The 18652-nt window shown below is 39.5% G+C and overlaps 2 protein-coding genes across 3 annotated transcripts in view; both read right to left on the reverse strand.

Annotated features, from left to right (window-relative positions):
• The window catches only part of LOC110899983 (casein kinase 1-like protein 10), a 96925-nt gene that overhangs the window by 44307 nt on the left and 33966 nt on the right, over nt 1-18652 (reverse strand). The gene's annotated exons all lie outside the window — the stretch shown is intronic.
• On the reverse strand, nt 4827-10151 carry LOC110902128 (putative disease resistance RPP13-like protein 1). 2 transcript variants are annotated; one of them, XM_035981679.1, is made up of 2 exons: nt 6013-10151; nt 4827-5140 (listed from the first exon to the last, which is right to left on the reverse strand). In XM_035981679.1, the coding sequence occupies exon 1, from the start codon at nt 10025-10027 to the stop codon at nt 6773-6775; it is 3255 nt and encodes a 1084-aa protein (XP_035837572.1). In that variant the 5' UTR covers nt 10028-10151; the 3' UTR covers nt 4827-5140; nt 6013-6772. The 2 variants fall into 2 exon arrangements, with proteins under 2 accessions (XP_035837572.1, XP_035837573.1); XM_035981680.1 differs by lacking the exon at nt 4827-5140 and having other exon boundaries at nt 6732-7354; nt 7421-10151.

The raw sequence follows: 18652 nt of genomic DNA on the forward strand, positions 1-18652 counted from the left end.
TCACCTTTAGATATATGTGCACAAACAAATTAAATATTGTAAAATTTGGACCAAAAATGTAAAATTTGAACTTAAACGTAGACCAGTCACCAGTCAAAAATACGCCCAAAATGTAATAAAAAAAAAAAAAAAAAACCAACGAGCGCTTTGATGTAAAGTCAACAGACAAGGACTGAACCTGTCAGACCTTGTCTGTTGACTTTACACCAAAGCGCCTCACTTTGGCCATAGCGGGGCGCTTTGGGGTGTTTAAATAGACCAAGAGCGTGTGCGAATAGACCAGACCTTAATCGATTAGTTATTTGAGTAATCATTAAGTGTGTTGTTATTAGATAATTGTTTGTTCAAACAAATTTTGTTTTCTAATTGCTACAACATTTTTTTTTTAAATTTTGACTTTTAAGGAAAATTTTCACTACATATAAAATAGGGAAAACTACGAAAATGTTGGTTGACCAAGAGGGTTTTCAATTTTGTCACTCTCCTGCGTCCTTGGAAGGACCACCGAGCATGGGATGAGTCGGCGTATTATGTTGAAGAGTCCCTGTATCACGCTCCTGCGGAAGAGTCACCGACTCTTCCCATAAACATGGGGGACACGTGTCAGCTTCTAGGGACATGGACGCATCAACATAACATGCGGACTCTTCCCAAGCTCAGTGGTTCTTCCAAGGACGCAGGAGAGTGACAAAATTAAAAACCCTCTTGGTCAACCAACAATTTCGTAATTTTCCCTATAAAATATGAACAATCTTAGCCAACTAAAAACAATATGACCTGTTTTTATTGAAAAAAAAAAGTAAAGTACTTCAATTTTGACATGAAACCTCTACAAATGCTATAATATAGGCACTCTCATAAGATATCAAACACAATAGATAGAATAAAAAAAAGAGTATGTTCGTATTTTTCAAATGTAATTCATAAAATACAGGTCTGACATAATTGCAGGTTGATTAGACATATCCAGTTTCAATGATTCTTCAACATAAACATTTTGACAGTATATGAACATTCACCCTAAAGTGAGATACAATCTCTTTCTTCAGGACTACAAGATCAAAGATGAATCTTTAAAAGATTTTGTTGTAAATGAGACACAATGGTTATTCATGAGGGTCCCACAACGAAAAAACCGACTTCTTATTTCCTCTTGCCTATAGTTAGCAGTTCAAAGCTTCGTAGGGCGTCATCCCGGCCACCTCTTGATGAGGGTACAGCCCGTGTGAAAGATGATGACTTGGACTCAAACCCGGGTTGAGAGTGGATCCCTAAATAAACAAACGGAATCCGATCCTCCAAGCATCCCACCATATTGGCCATAGCCGCAACTTCCGAATCGGCAACCCCAATGCCCATAATTTTTGACTTAGTCAAATTGATTCTAAGCCCAGAACATAAATAAAAGCATCTGAGGATTCTAACCACATTTAAAATATTCTCCCTAGACCACTACCCAACCACAAGCGCGTCGTCAGCATAGAAAAGATGAGAGAGCTCCATGCCGCTATTGGGAAGCTTAACCCCAGTCACCGCACCGATCCCAACCGCTTTATCCAGGCAGCACGAGAGGATTTCCATAACAATGAGAAACAAGAAAGGGGACAACGGATCGCCCTGTCTCATGCCTTTATGACACTGAAAGTCAAAAGTGGGGGCTCCATTAACCAACACCGCCGCTCTCCCAGATGAGAGAATACCATGAACCCATTTACACCACAGCGGAGGAAAACCCATCTGTGACAAAGCTATGTTCACAAAACCCCAATTACATCCCGGTACCGAATATACCCGGTACCGATACCGGGTATATTCGGTACCGGTACATACTTTTGGGGATTTTCGGTACCGGTACTTTCGGTTCCGGTACCGAGCTCATTCCTAATGCAGCCTATGTTCAGCAGAGGAGGAATCTACAAGCCATTTAATGCTCGAGTGCAACGCCTCTATGGATATATGGAATAAAGTCGCTTCATGGATCAGAATGGATTAAAAGAAGAACAAAATGGAAAAATATAGACCGGGAGCTTTGGATTACAGATGGTAAGGAGCACTTTAGGAGGCTTTAGGTGTTGAAAGTGGGGTCTGGATTTCATTTGGATTGGGCATACTTATTTTTCAACCTTTTAGTTTGACATTTCATTGCAATACTTTTAGTTATTATAGATGTAAGCCTTTTGTTTGATATATAGACTGAAAACCTTTTTTCCCCTCCTAAACCCATTCAAGATTATTATTAGTATAAAATGAAAAAAGGTATTATGGTTACTACTCCTTTAATAATTAAAGTTTAATTATTAAACTAAGAGTGCTTTGATTTAAAACAAGTTGGTGATCACTCGACTAGACTTTGCAGTTCGAGAGAAGGGGCCTAAAGATGAAGTTCAAATATATATCTACATATTAAAGTTTTTTATATTAAAATGTTCACACAGTTTTTTGGTTTTAAACAAATAATGTTTTGTTTAGATTACAAACAATAAAATACATGTCATTGTCCGTCCACCAGACGGGAATAGAACTAGTTTTGTATAGACGGACCAACATCATAATCTTCCAATCAAATCTAAGATTTTTCACCCTTCTGTGAATGTTGGCAAATCGCTCGTAGAAAGTGTAAAATGCTTCCCATCACAACTGTGTCTGCACCATGAGATCAGACACGGATATAATCATGGTCAGTTTCCTCGTAGATCAGCTTGTTAAATTTAATAAGAAAGCTAAAAGATCATATCAGAATTGAGGTATGAGTCTACAGATAAACAGAATAGTAATTGGCAATTTCGTATCGCAACAAACATAATTCAAGTGCCTCAGATTTCTATATTTTCATATAACCTAATAATAATTCAATAGTACATTTATTTGATAAAATCATTGGATAAATTGTCAAAATAATAAAGTTCAAATCTTGATTTACCATATAAAGAGAGTAAATGTAATCACATAAACTCAAGAAACAAAATATTAGTCAATGAAAATGAAACCAAAGATATAGCGGGTGAGAATTTGAAAGCGTTTGTAGATTCTTTGGGCCCCACTCTGAAACGGGCTTCTTCAACTTCCCTATATCTAAACGTAACAAATTAGGAGGCCAAACCCATCCTGGAAAAGAAAAATCCATACTTGGACACTCTTCAATTCTCAGTTGCGTCAATGATGCCAGATTGACACCAAGAAAGGAAACATCCAATTTGGGACAATTACTTATTTCCAGTTTCTTTAAAGGTGTCAAATTATCTGGAAATGACTCAAGACTTTCGCAATTGCTTATTCTCAATTCAGTGATCTTCAACTCCTCAATGCCATTCGGACAACTGCAACGCTCCATAATGTTACATCCATATACTTCCAACATCCTAAGAGATGCTAGGAGGTTGCTCCTACAATCATCCTCTTGCTCCTCTTTCTCTCCTAAACCCACCAAATTATCACACTGCTTCACTTCCAATTTCCTTAGCTTCACAACAACCTTACTCGCAAATGCATCTGATTCTACCAGCTGGTATCTTAGTTCATTACACTACCGTATGCTTAATTCTTCAACTGAAACAAGATACTCTCAAACATCTCTCCATACCACATGATTAAGACCTGAAACACTTAGTATTTCCAAATTGGTGACTGCCGAAGCTACTTCAATCAGACTTTTCAACACACTACTATCACAGTTGATCAATAATAAATAATTCAATGAAGGCAGTGCTTCAAGTGTGACTTCAACTAAATTAGGGCAATCATATATTGTAAGCTTTTGCAAGCGTGGTAACACAAGCCCTGACCACTTCTTCCACCCACGCATATAAAAAAACCTCAGAATTTCAAGTGAAGGAAATGCGCAATTTTTGGAAGATTATTAATCAAGAAAATCTGGATTTTTAGAAGTCAAACACAAAAGTCAAACTTGTTCATAAAGAAAGTCAACTGTGCAGAAATCAGAACGTGATGAACAAGTAATTCAGTTAGTTATTTTATGTTAGTTATTTGCCTTGTTCTCCAAGGCATCTTGTACCTATAAATAGGATAGAATTCTTCATTTGTAAATGTACGATACATATATATAATATTAGTGTGTTTGTGTATTTCCTGTGTGTATCGTCCCTGTGATTTTGTGTTCGAGTCCCTCCACAGAATCTGTGCATACTCACAGATGTTCATCCATTGCTCATGAATGACAATCGATCCCCGATCCAACAGCAGTCAGTCCCAAATAACTCAAAATCCACAAATTCCACCCCATAAAAGCCTTCAATAAACAACTCCTTAAGTGACGGTAGCTGCGCAAGTGATGGTAAAGATGTACAGCTCTTACAAACAATTATTGACAAATGCTTCAAACAAAGAAACAAGGGATCCCCAATCCACTTTGGAAAGTCCAATCCCCCGTATGAATATATATTGAGTTGTTTTAAATACTCATGACACGGCTTCAGCACATCAAGGACCGCCTTTTCAAGTATTTCATTTCTTGAATCAAGTAGCCCATCACTCCATTTAAGCTCTAACTCACTAAGCCTCATCATTGAAAAGTTCGCTTCTTGTGCATACTTTGCATTTTAAGTCTTGTGTGCCCCCCGGGGCCCTTCTAACATGCACCCCTGGTTTGATACAGGCGTGATGGAGAGTCATCATGGTTTGATAACACAAATTCATGATAAAAACATATCAATTGGTTAACACTTAGTGGTCATTTTTTGTTCGTGTTTTGACAGAAATAGGTACGGGTTGAAACACGGGCTTTTGAAAACAAAGGAAGCTCATTAAGCGAACATCACAATTATGTTTCTATCCTTACATGAAGAACAAAATACATATACACAATCATCAATTTGAAGTCAATTTTATATACATAAACATTACAAATCTGTTTTACGATGCAGCAAGTGGATATAAAATACAATATTGGTACACATCCTGATGAATCATTCATTAGATGCAGAACACAACTAAGATGCAGCAACACTTTACCAGCAAAATACACCCGTTTCTTTTATAATAGAAGGTTGAAATCGCCACATTTACCATCAACAATGCATAAATCACTAATTGGTATCCACAAAAAGAAAAAAAAGAGAACCCAACAGCATAATCTTTAAATCAAATCGAAGGTTTTGCTCCCTGTTGTGAGTGTTGATAGAATCTGCAGCACCAAATCAGCGATGGTCAATTTACTCATAGATCATCTTGTGATATTAAATATGAAAGCTAAAAGATCATAACAAAATTAAAGTATTAGACTACAGAAAAACAAAATTCAAGTGTTTCATAATATCTACATATTAAAATATTTGCAACTCTGCAGTTCAGAGTCACAGGATGGGATATATAAAACCAGATAATAATTCGTGGCTCATTTGATGAAATTATTGAATAAAGTGTTAAAAGAAATGAGTTCAGATTTTGTTTTACCAAATAAAGAAAGAGAATGAAGATAATCACATAAACTCATAAAACAAATGCTACATGCTCCCTTTTCTATCTGAAATGGACTCTAAAAAAGATAACGAAATTTAACGGCAATAATCAACAGATGTTACATTTCCCCTTTTTATCCCAATTTCAAGTGTGACTTTATCATACCACAGACCAATATGGGATAATATTAAATGCAAGTCCTATTAGATTTATAAAACTTTGTTCAAAATAGTATTTGATTAGTAATAAGTCTTGATTAAAATCAAATATTGTTCAAAAAAGTATATTTTTTAATAAAATATTTAGATAAACAGATGCTTAAAAGTGGATCATATTTCATGGAAATTCCATCCAATAAACCCATTTGAACTTAAACAGGTTAAATACAAACATTATGATACCATCATTAAACAGCATTATCATACCAGTACAAACAATACTTAGATATTAAAAGTTGAACAAATGAGTAGACAATTTTAACAAAAGAAAGCAGTAAAGCACATATATGAGATACATTTAAAAGCGTTTGTTTGAAAAAAAAAAAGCAAAATATATAAGTAATTTAACTTTCAATCATGAAGGCAGAGGGAGAGATACCTTCATTGTATGTCAATACAGGGGATATGGGAGATGAGGGGCCAGTAACTCCCCTTTTTACTGCATCTTTCTTTCAGACCTCCTCCTGGGCAATCACCCCTGATGCGTAATCTCAAGAGTGAAGGCAATAACATTTCTGGTAGATCCATCATCTTTGGGCATTCATGAAAATAGAGTTCGTGGAGGGAGGTGAGGTGTTGGGGATGCGAACACACTTTCTTCAGATTAGGGCAATTGAAAAAAGAGAGAGATTGGAGGTGTTGGAGTCCCACTGAAAAAGATTCCAATTTCTCAAATTCTCTTATATCAAGAGAAGTAAGAGACGAAGGAAGAATATGAGAAAATTGATTACAACTACCACCACCGTATAACTTGAGTTTCACAAGTGAGGTTGGGAATGTCTGTGGACCCCACTCTGAGAAGGGCTTCTTCAACTTTCCTATTTCTAAGGAACGCAAATTGGGAGGCCAAACCCAACTTAAAAAAGGAGAATCCATACTTGAACAATTGATTATTCTTAGTTCCTCCAACGACCTCAAATTTTCACCAACAAAGGAAACTTCCAATCTGGGACAATTCTCTATTTCCAGTTTCTCTAACGACGTCAAATTGTTCGGAAATGACTCAAGGTTTTCACAGTTATCTATTATCAATGTGGTGAGGTGAACCCAGCAATTCAGTTCAATGATTGATTTCAGATTTGGCCAATTATATATCCATACGTATTCAAGCATGGGCATGCTGCTGCTTCTGTTGTTGTTCATTTTTTTCCTCCCCACTCCCACTCCTTTTCCAATACGTTCCTGCAATGCCAGATTCTAAGTGACCTGAGCTTCTCCTGTCCTCCTTTCGGAAATGAGATAACTGTCATTGAACTACAACGGGAGACAGTCAACTCCTCAACGCCATCTGGACAGCTGCAACGCTCCATATTCTTACAACGAGACACATCCAACGTCCTAAGAGATGTTAGGAGGTTGCTCCTACAATTATCCTCCTCCTCTTCTTTCTCTCCTATACTCACCAAATTATCACAATGCCACACAACCAGTTTCCTCAGCTTCACAAGAATCTTACTTGCATCTGCATCTGATTTCACCAGGTATCTTATTTCATTACACCACCATATCTCTAAATCTTCAACTGCCCCAAGAAACTCTATAACACCTCTCCACATCACATCATTAAGCCCTGAAATCTCCTTTATATCCAACTTGGTGACTGCTGATGCTACTTCAACCAGCCTTCTCAACACACCACTATCACATTTATATAATTCTAGATCATTCAATGAAGGCAGTGCTGCAAGTGTGACTTCAACCAAATTAGGACAATCTTTTATTTCAAGAACATTCAATGAAGGCAGTGCTTCAAGTGTGACTTCAACTAAATTAGGACAACAAGTTATTTCAAGCTTTTGCAAGCGTGGAAACACAGCCCCTGACCATTTCTTCCACCCAGGCATATCATCAAAACTCAGAATTTCAAGTGAAGGAAATGCTTGACCAGTCCCAAATAACTCAGAACCCACAGCTTCCACCCCATATAAGCCTTCTATAACCAACTTCTTGAGAGACGGTAGCTGCCCAAGTGGCGGTAGAGATGTACATCTCTTACAACCCCTTATTGACACATGCTTCAAACAAAGAAACGAGGGATCCCCAACCCAATTTGGAAATTCTTTTCCCCCGTATGACCTGATTTGCAGTTGTATTAACTTATCATCACAAGGCTTCAACTCATTTAGGACTGCCTTTTCAAGCATTTCATTTCGTGAATCACGTAGCTCATCACTCCATATAAGCTCCAACTTACTAAGCTTCTTTTGTGAAAAGTTCGCCTCATATGCATAGGTTGCATTTTGCACTTTTTCCAAACCTACAACGGAAATTTTTTCATATAGATTCTTAAAGTCTTTAAGTTTGGCTATTTCACTTCCGCTTTCACTTTCGATTTTGATTTTCGAGAGAGTAATTTTTAGGCTTTCCATCTTGCCAATCTCTAACAGCATCTGAAACGAAAGCGGGGTGTCCCCAACATCAAGATGCCGTAGGTTTGTAAGCTTTCGGAAACTGTTGGGAAACTTAGTTAAGTTATTACAACCAAACAAGATCAATGTTTGTAAATTGTAGAGATTTCCAACAGTTTCCGGTAAATGATTGATCCAAGTACGAGATAGATTAAGATATCTCAAGTGCCTCAAAGTACCAATGGACTCTGGTAACTCACTTATTTGAAAGCCGCTCAAACTTAGAACCCTTAGTAGTGGTACCTCGGGAAGCAAGTCGGTGAGAATCTTATTGGATAAGTAGAAATCTCGCCAACTTTCTACCTCCCCAACAGACGTTACCAAGAATGTCCTCAAACTTTTGGCTCTTTCAAATGCCTCGAACTTCTTGTAAGCTACATATTCCTCACGAACAAATGACATGTGTCGGTACTTTTCCAACGTTTCCTTCCTAATATTCTTCTCGTGCTCATTGTCTAACCTTAAAAAAAACTCAGTAGAAACAGATGTTGCCAAGTCATTCATGAGGTCATGCATCACAAACAACGATTCATTATTAGGTGCATGTTGAAAAAATGACCTTGACAACAACTCGTCAAAGAATTCATGGCCCAAGTGTTCTTCTGTTGAATCACTTCGAGTTGGCTGGTGCAAGAACCCTTCTGCCATCCATAATATAACCAGCTCTTCCTTGTTAAACAGGAAGTCTTTGGGAAACAAGGAGCAGTATGCGAACAACTGCTTCAAAGGTCCCGAAAGATCATGGTAGCTTAGTCTTAGGGCGGGGATGATTTCATCTTCAACCGGTAATTTCCATATCTCACTTTCTAACACTTCCTTCCATGAATCTTCATCTTCTTTTGTCCTCAGTGATGTCCCAAGTGCAATCAATGCCAAAGGCAACCCATTACATTTTTTCACAATGCCTTCACCATGTGGTTTAAGTGACAAGTGTGAATCAAAATTTCTTACGCCTAAAGCATGAACAGCAAACAAGGACAAAGCATCATCATATGACAGGCTCTCCAGCTGCTTGTTTAGAGGATTGTAACCCAGAATTTTGAGCAATTTATCCTTCCGTGTTGTTACAATGATTTTACTTCCTGGAGCACACGTGTAAAACGGCCTGACGAGGGTTTCCCAATCCTCACGTCTCTCACTCCACACATCGTCCAACACCAGTAAAAATCTTTTCCCAGTTAGGTGATCTCTGAGAGCTTCTTGAAGCTCATTAAAATCTGAAATTTCCTTTTTTGCCATAGATTGAAAGATCTCTTTGCTTATGCGAAAGCTATCAAACTCGTCTGAAACACAAACCCATGCCTTCACTTCGAAGTGATCCTTGACTTGCTCTTCGTTATATAAAAGCCTAGCAAGAGTAGTTTTCCCAACCCCACCCATACCAAGTATGGGAACAATGCTATAGTTTCGATCACATGCTTCTTCCGCTGGTAACAGTAACTGTTGGACCAGTTCCTCTTTCTGAGCTTGGCGTCCAACAATACTAGATGGATCAACAACAGAGGATTGGAATCTTCTATTATTATTATTATTTGGCTTAGTTTCCCCTCCCACAGTCAAACCAAAATCATCTTTCTGCTTAACTAGACGTTCTAACTTGGCGTTAATACGATCTAACTTGTCACGCATCTTAATAGTTGGTGAGAAGTTTGTGCAACAACTTGGGATCAGCTTTCTTACCTTGCTGGTCATGCCTTCTGACTTGTGGGTGAACTCACGATGCATAGCTTCAGTTGCCCAACCATCGAGTACGTCATCGATGTCATAAGCCAAATGCTGTAGATCATTCAGCCATCGTTTAACAGCTTGATTGGTTATCTCCTTCTGAGAAGCATCAGTAAGCACGTCTTGGATTAGTTTCAACGAATCCTGACATTTCTCAATCTCAGCATCAATTCCCTTGTAGCGAGCAATGCTATTCGAAGTTTCAGAGACCAACTTCTCAATGAGCAAAGGGAGGACGACAGAAAGCACGCTTTCAGCCATTGATTATGATGAGATTGTTGAAATTGGTGTGGGTGAAATTGTTGTTAATTGTTGAGTTGCTGATAGTGGTAGTGGTTTCATTCATTCAATTGTTATCTCAAGGTTTGTATTATTGGGCCGTACCATGGAAATCAGCATTGACCAATAAGGAAGAGGGAGTAGTGGATAAGCTTATCTCTTCCATGTGGATGTGGATGTGGATATTTTTATTTTATTTTATTTTCAGTTTTAATTTAATGGAAAGATCGTATGAAATACTAACGGGTTTGCATATAAACCTCTCAAACCAATCTTTTCTAGATGGTTGGACCCCACCGGCTGCTAAGACAATTCATTTGTCTCTAATTAATCAATTAGTGTTGGTGCACTTGTGTCTGTACTTTGTCTGTATTCGGTCTGTATATAAACGATGTCCAAAGTTAGTCTGTAAGTTGACCAAGTCAACTATCCTCCTAGTTTGACTTGGTCAATCTGTTTGTAATATGCTAGTCTGAATCGAAGGATAGCCTCGAAGGATACTGTTGATCCTTCGAGGTACTCGAAAGATATGCTTCGAATTGTTGGACCTCGAAGGATCATCCTTCGAGGTCATTGCTGATCATTCGAACATGTTGTTATCGATAGATGATCCTTCGGACCATCTATCGGATCCTTCGACCAAGACCTGTTGTGTATGGGTATATATACCCATGCAGTGTGTTGTATTTCAGTTAGTCACCAAGAGAGAGCACATCCGAGAGATAGAGAGGATACTCTGCTGAAAACACACACACATACACTTTGAGAGTTTGCAAACTGATTGTAAACATTGTGCTTGTAACCGGAACCTTCATACGTATTAATACAGTGGTGTTAATCGGTGAACTCTTGTGTGTTTGTTTCTATACTTGCTTCATCTCGGTTTGCTTACTAGCTTGGATTCCGCACTCGCTAGTAGGTTTGTATAACAAGGTTTAGGTTCGTAATCCTCCGCGAAAAGGGACCTACAAGTGGTATCAGAGCCTCGCTCTTTACCTTGTTTAAAACCGGGTTGTTCGAGTTCTTGGTGTGTTTGAACACTTGGTTTAGCACCCGTTTTTGGTGGTTTTCTTGCTTGTTTAAACTGAAAAACGGTTTCTAAACCTTCGGGAGTGTTCAAGGTTGGGTTGGGTAACTTAAAAACTTGTTTTTGAGTGTGTTGATAATTTCCGGCCATATTCCGGTCATTATTCCGGTGACTGGTTTGAAGATAAGGTTTTCCATTTTTGGCATATTTTATTTCAAAATCTTGGTTGGTAAGATAGTTGTCAGCCTGCCATACCCTTTTGCCGAAAGTTGACTTACCAACCACATCAACTTTTCACCAACCTGTCGTACTTTTGTCAGTGTGTCAGACCGTCGAAAGATAACCTTCGAGCTCGAAGGATCATCCTTCGATCAAGGAGATTCGAAAGATAACCATCCTTCGAACATCTTTCGAAGTCAGTGTGTTATCCTTCGAGTCAAAGAATCTTTTCGATAGATACATCCTTCGAGTCACTGTTCATTACGAAAGATAAGGATCCTTCGTGTTGGGTGAATCTTTCAAGGTTATCTTTCGAGGTTATTGTTCGAGCCATCAACAGTGATCCTTCGAACACTGTTGATTCTTCGAACAAGTGTCATCTTTCGAGACCTGTGTTCGAAACATAAGGAGAATCTTTCGAAATCATCTTTCGAAAGATAAGGATCCTTCGTATAGTCAATCTTTCGAAGTCAATCCTTCGAAGTCTTTGTTCGAAACTCAACAAGGATCTTTCGAACCTTGTTGATCATTCGAACAAGTATTGATCTTTCGAACAGGTTGTATCTTTCGGTTCTTATCTGTTTTGCACTTAACAGTTTGTGGTGTGTAGGTTTGGAATTTATATTTGATCAAAATGAGCTGTACAAGTCCATGGGATTGGAGTTTGGACTCACGAACCAATCAAGAGTTAGTCACTGCTGCAGATTGGGCAAAGAGTATGATTCCACAGCCATCAATCAGTTCAAGTCAATGGGCTTTGGTTTCCAATCAAAGTCAAAGTCTTCAGAACCTTCTGATTAGTGAGAGTGAAACTGGCAGCAACAATCGTCCACCTAAGCTGAACCATATGAACGATTTTCCATCATGGAAAAACCGTTTTCACACATACGTTCAAGGGCAAAGCACTGATCTTTGGACGTGTTTCATCAATGCGTTCAATACTAATCTTGAAACTGCTGCGTCAACTTCAGAGGGTTATGCCAATATGCTTGAAAATGACAAGAAGGCTTATGAATTGGAGAAAAAGGCCTTTGCCACACTTACTCAAGCACTCAACAAAGACATCTACCATCAGTTCTCATATTGCAAGACCACGAAAGCATTGTGGGATGCCTTAGTTGCTAGAGGAGAAGGCAATGCAGCTGCTCGAAAATCTCGGCATGATTTGTTGAAGAAAGAGTTTGAATCCTTTCAGTTTTTGGAAAACGAGACTCTGAATGATATGATCACACGTTTCTATCATTTGATTAGTGAGATGTGTGCTTATGGAGTTGTCGCTACTCAACAAGACATGGTGAGTAGATTTGCTGACGCCTTACCTCCAAAGTGGAGTTCTTTCATTGAACTGTTGAAGCATACTGGAACTCTAGATCAAGTCAACATCTATGAGTTCATTCAAAAGCTGGAACATAAAAATGATGAAGAAATTAGGAAAGCAAGGCGTGCTCCAGCTCCTCAGAATACAGAAATGTATCTTCCAGGATTCGATGTTTTGGCAAGATCCGCTGCAGCTCAGCAACAGCAACCTAAGCTGCAGACTGCATTTGTGTCCAATACAAGTTCAAGTTCCTTTCCGTTTTCTCAGTCAACAGCTGCTCCACCACAACCTCAATTCGATCCGAGGTCTTACATTCCTGTTCCAACACAGCCACAACCACAACCTCAACAACAACAACAGCAAGCTCACTATACAAGCAATCCTCAACCTCAACCCCAAAGTCATCACACAATCCGAGTCGACAACTCAAATCTTTCACACCTTAGTATTGAAGTTGCTAAGGAACATATGGAGATTATCAACACCATGGTCAGTGCATACTGTGGTTTGGTAGCAGGTCAGCTTGGAAACATCAACATGACCAATGAAGATTATGATCAGATCGACAAGGAAGAAATGGAGTTGATGGATATTAAATGGGCTTTTGCTAGTGCGGTTAGAAGGGCAAAAGATTTCATGGCACGAACTGGAAGAACTTCGTTGGAAGGAAAGAAAAACACGAAGTATGGGTTTGATATTAATGCCGTCACGTGCTTTAACTGTGGCGAGAAAGGGCACTTTAAACGTGAGTGCACTCGACCAACAAAACACGGCAATCACAACCCTTTCAGAAACCAGACGAATGTGAATGCCCAACAAGAAAACCGTGAACGGAGGATGGTGGCAGTGAATAACAGTCAGGGACAGCCTGGAACTACCAATCACAATCGGGCTTTGGCTGTTCAAGCTGATGAAGGATGTGACTGGTCAGTGCAGTTTGGTGAAGGTGACCAGGGAAGTGGAACTGCTTTGTATGCTAAAGTCATCGAGCATGTTCATAAAGAAGAATCTTCTGGAAGCGATGACAGTTCTGGTTACTCTGGAAGTTCGGATGATGAAGGCTCTGTTTCTGGGGATAATCACTCAGAGCCTGAGAAGGAGGAAGGAGATGATGATATTCAGGAGCTACTGAATGAAGCTGATAAGCTTAAATGTCAGAAATCAATTCTGATTAGGAAGGCTGCTGCTACATCAACGGAAATGGAAAAGCTATTTTCTGAAGATGGAGCTTTTTCTTTTCAAACTGCCTTTATGGCAAATGGTTCAGCCTCTACTAGTCAGGTAAATTTTGAACCTCCTGCCCCTAGTATTTGTAAATCATGTGCAGAGATGAAGCTTGAATCAGAAAAGCTTCATAGTCATAACCAGAATTTGGTTATTGAACTGTCGAAATGCAAAGAGGCAAACATGGCTTTAACCCGAAATGAAAAAGAATTTAAATCTGTAATAGAAACTTTAAAGAAAAATGTGTCCGAGGTTAACAAAGTAGTTTACCACAAGCAAGTGAGTATAAATGAATATATTAACCTTGTGGAAGAAACTAAAAAACAATTAGCCATTGCCCAATGCGAACATGATGCAATCAAACAGAAATTGGATAGTTATTCTAACTCCAGATTTGTGCTTGATCACATCATCGATGTTCAACAACTAAAGGGAAATCAGAAAGGCATAGGGTATAATAAATGTCCGCCCCCCTTGATGAACAACTATACCAAGATGCCTGATGAGGAAGAAATGCCTCGGTATGAACCCAGTGTGCCTCTTGATGTTGAGGAGTTTACTACTGGACTTGGGTTCAAACCGGACAATTCTTCAAACACAGCCTCTAAGGAACAAGAAACTTCACCATCCATGAAGCAAAGTCCTCCAATTATCGAGGACTATGAGACATCGGATGATGAATCAGAAGTGGCTGTAAGTGATCAGGATAAATCACTTAGCAAGATGAAAGGAGTAGTTATTCCACGAGAGAATCACATCCTTTGTGATCCTGATACTCCTGAGGTTCCATCTGTCAAGAAGCAAGTGATTGATCCTGTCAAGGTTGATAAGACAGGTGTGTCTACTGTTAAAAGCAGTAATGTGTTGTACACTTTGGTTGGAGATAATAAAATCTACTCAGATCATGTTTTTCCAATTAAAAATGTAAATAAATCTTTGATTGACAAAGTCTTTGAAGACAATACAAACAAATTTTTGGGAAAAACACTTCCGGGAATTGTGGTAACACAATGTGATCCAATTCCTAAGGCTGAGATTAGGAAACAGTTTGGTAATCAAAAATCTCCAACCACTCAACAACCTACTGCTTCTAAGGGTAAACAACAACAACGAGCTCCAAAGCCAAAGGCTAAGGTTGAATCAAAAGGAGCTCGTTACATGAAGAAAGGAAAAGATGTTAAGTTTGTAGCATCAAAAGGTACAAATAAAATTGAGACTTTTGAAAACAAATCTAACACTGATTTTGTACAACAAGTCAAGATTTTGAAACGTAACAGTGATAACAATTACACCCAACACACAAACGGGTGTGATGAAAGAGCAAGTACCTCAGGTTCTACAGGTTCAACATCTGGTAGTCGATCAAGTTCTCCTAAGTCTGTTGAAAGGAGAACTTGTTTCAAATGTGGAGAAATTGGGCACATTATCAGAAATTGCCCAAATGCTCCAAAGAAGAAATTGGTTGAAAAGGCTCCACCTGAAACAATTCACCCTCAACGTCGGTCAGTTTCACCTAAACAAGATAAACGAACTGTAAAAGAACAAGAAACTAAACAACGACGTAAGAACATAAAAACTGTGGAAAAAGCTTTAAAATCTGAAGTTAAAACAGTGCAAAAGGAACCAAGTAGGTCACAACCTGTAAAACCAGAATCTTCAAAAACTGGTAGGCACAGACAAACTTGGTTACCTAAGTCGGGTGACAATTCAGGGGGAGCAGTTGTTCTTGAAAACCATCAAGAGATAGAGCTTACGTTTCGTGATGCCAAGGGACGACCCAAGACCACTAAGGCTTGGGTCCCCATTCTCAACTGATGTGTTTAATTGACATGTGCAGGATGTTCTAGGAGGAACTATTAATAGTCATTGGATTGTTGATAGTGGAGCATCCAGGCACATGACTGGCGACTTACGGCTCCTATACGACGTGAAAAATATTAGAGGAGGGTATGTTGCCTTTGCGGGTGATAAAGGTGGGTACATCACTGGAGAAGGAAGTATCTCCAATGGTATCGTGTGCTTTGATAAGATCAATTATGTGAAGCAAATTGATCACAATCTTCTAAGTGTGTCGCAAATCTGCGATAAAAAGTTCTCAGTGATTTTTGATGATGCTGGCTGCTATGTGCTGAAACCTGGATTCAAAATTCCACAAGAATGGATTCTCTTATCGGCTCCGAGAGTTAATGATCTTTATATTCTTGACATGAGCCAGGCGATTACTACATCTGCACAAGTCACTTGCTTTGTCTCAAAAGCCACAGAAAAGGAGTCTATATCTTGGCACAGAAGAATGGGACACATTCACTTGAGAAAGATGAACCATTTGGTAAAAAATAATCTTGTGAATGGTGTGCCTGTAAGAAGTTTTCATTTGCAAGATATCTGTGTCTCGTGCCAAAAGGGGAAGCAAACAAAGAAGTCTCACCCTTTGAAGAAAATCAACACTGTCAGCATGCCTCTCGAACGTCTTCATATGGACCTTTTTGGACCTATGAAGCACAAGACAACGTTTGGTGATGCCTATTGTTTAGTAGTTACTGATGACTACTCTAGATTTTCTTGGGTATCCTTTATGGCACACAAGAGTGAAACTCCTGGCATCCTCAAGGATCTTCTTACAATGTTGGAGAATCTCTATACGTTGAAAGTAAAAAGGATCCGAAGCGACAATGGAACCGAATTCAAGAATCAAGTTATGGATGAGTTTTGTACTTCTAAAGGCATTCTTCATGAGTACAGTTCTCGTTATACTCCACAACAAAATGGTGTCGCTGAGAGGAAGAATCGGACGATTATAGAAACTGCAAGAACAATGTTAGTAGAGTCGGAACTCCCTATTCAATTCTGGGGAGAGGCTGTATCGGCTGCTTGCTACACGTTGAACAGAGTTCTTACAGTTAAGAGACATGGCAAGACTTGCTTCGAACTCCTTCAGAAAAGGAAACCGGATCTTTCTTACCTTGAACCGTTTGGTGCTCCGTGTACTATGATTGAGCCGGATGGAAAGTTTGGTGCAAGAGCTATCGAGGGTTTCTTCCTTGGATATGCTACTCCGAATTTTCGTGTTTGGAATCTAGCTACCAAGAAGATTGAGCTATGGAGCGAAGTTAGGGTTCAAAGGTACACGAGTCCTGTTAGGGCTCCGGGTGATCCGTGGATGTTCGATTATGATGGGCTATTTGACTCCTTCAATCTGCCAACCTTTGACGAAGAATCAGCAGCGGCTAGGATGTTGTTGGAAAGTGACAACGCTGCTGTCTCGCCTTTGGTTAGACCTATTGTTGTTGATCCTCAAGTTTCTACGTCTGTCAACAATATGGTTCAAAATGAGGTTTATGAAGATGCTGCTGATTATAATGACTCTTCTGAAGATGATGAATATCATGATGCAGCCGAAGGATCTTCAGCTCCAGCTGCTCCTATTCAAGGTGCCTCTGGTGATACACCTCATACGCAGAATATAGATACTGCTGAAGGGAATGCATCCACCTCTACCCACATTCCAGGTGTGGAGCTGGTTGTTGATCTTAATCTGAATAATTTGGGTATCAACGCTCGTGTGCCAGATAATCCTGAAATGAGGATTCACGATACCCATCCCCAGCAGAATATCATAGGAGATGTCCATCGCGGTGTGCAGACGCGTAATCAGCTGAGAAACAACCGGAATGCTGGTTTGTATTCAGCTATAAGAGAATCTAGTCAACAAAATGACTGGTCCTTCGCGTGTTACGTGTCACAAGAAGAACCAAAGTCGTGGAAAGAAGCATTGAAAGATAGTGCCTGGGTTGAAGCCATGCAAGAAGAATTGCAGCAATTTCACAAGCTTGGTGTTTGGAAGCTTGTTGAAAAGCCTGAGAACTACAAGAAGATTGGCACTCGATGGGTCTTCAAATGCAAGAAAGACGACCGTGGAGTGGTTATTCGGAACAAAGCTCGTTTAGTCGTTCAAGGTTTTCGTCAGATTGAAGGGATCGACTACAACGAAGTCTATGCACCAGTTGCACGTCTGGAAGCTATTCGGATCTTTCTGGCTTATGCCTCATTCAAAGGATTCAAGGTTTACCAGATGGACGTCAAAAGTGCATTTCTACATGTTGTGGTTGAAGAAGAGGTATATGTCGAACAGCCTCCAGGTTTTGAAGATCCTGTTCATCCCGATCGGGTTTGGTTGCTAAACAAAGCTCTCTATGGTCTTCATCAAGCGCCACGAGCTTGGTATGCAACCTTATCTACATATCTGCTGGAGAACGGTTTTCGAAGAGGTCTTATCGATTGTACACTCTTCATCAAAGAACAAGATGGAGATCTTCTTCTGGTACAGGTATATGTTGATGATATTATTTTTGGTTCTACTAATGATGTTTTGTGTAGGAATTTCGAGCGCATCATGCAGGATAAGTTCGAGATGAGTGTTATGGGGGAAATGAATTTCTTCTTGGGCCTACAAGTGCAACAAACGGAGTCTGGGATATTCATTCATCAGACTAAATATGTTGGTGACATCTTGAGCCGGTTCCAGATGTCTGATGCAACGCCCATTGGTACCCCATTGCCAACTAATCACGGAATAACTCCTGACTTGAAGGGTGAACCTGTTAGCCCTTCATACTATCGCGCGATGATCGGATCCCTTATGTACCTCACAGCATCAAGGCCAGATATAATGTACCCAACATGCCTGCTTGCCAGATATCAAGTTAACCCGAAGGCCTCACATCTTGCAGCTGTCAAAAGGATTTTTCGTTATTTGAAGGCTTACCCCGACACCGGTCTGTGGTATCCTAGGGATAATAACTTTGACTTGGTCGCATTC

The sequence above is a fragment of the Helianthus annuus genome, chromosome 13 (genome assembly GCF_002127325.2).
Source record: "Helianthus annuus cultivar XRQ/B chromosome 13, HanXRQr2.0-SUNRISE, whole genome shotgun sequence".
NCBI classification, from domain to species: Eukaryota; Viridiplantae; Streptophyta; class Magnoliopsida; order Asterales; family Asteraceae; genus Helianthus; species Helianthus annuus.

Coding starts and splice junctions, on each gene's coding strand:
- LOC110902128 (XM_035981679.1), bottom strand. CDS start 10,027: ATGGCTGAAAGCGTGCTTTCTGTCGTCCTCCCTTTGCTCATTGAGAAG.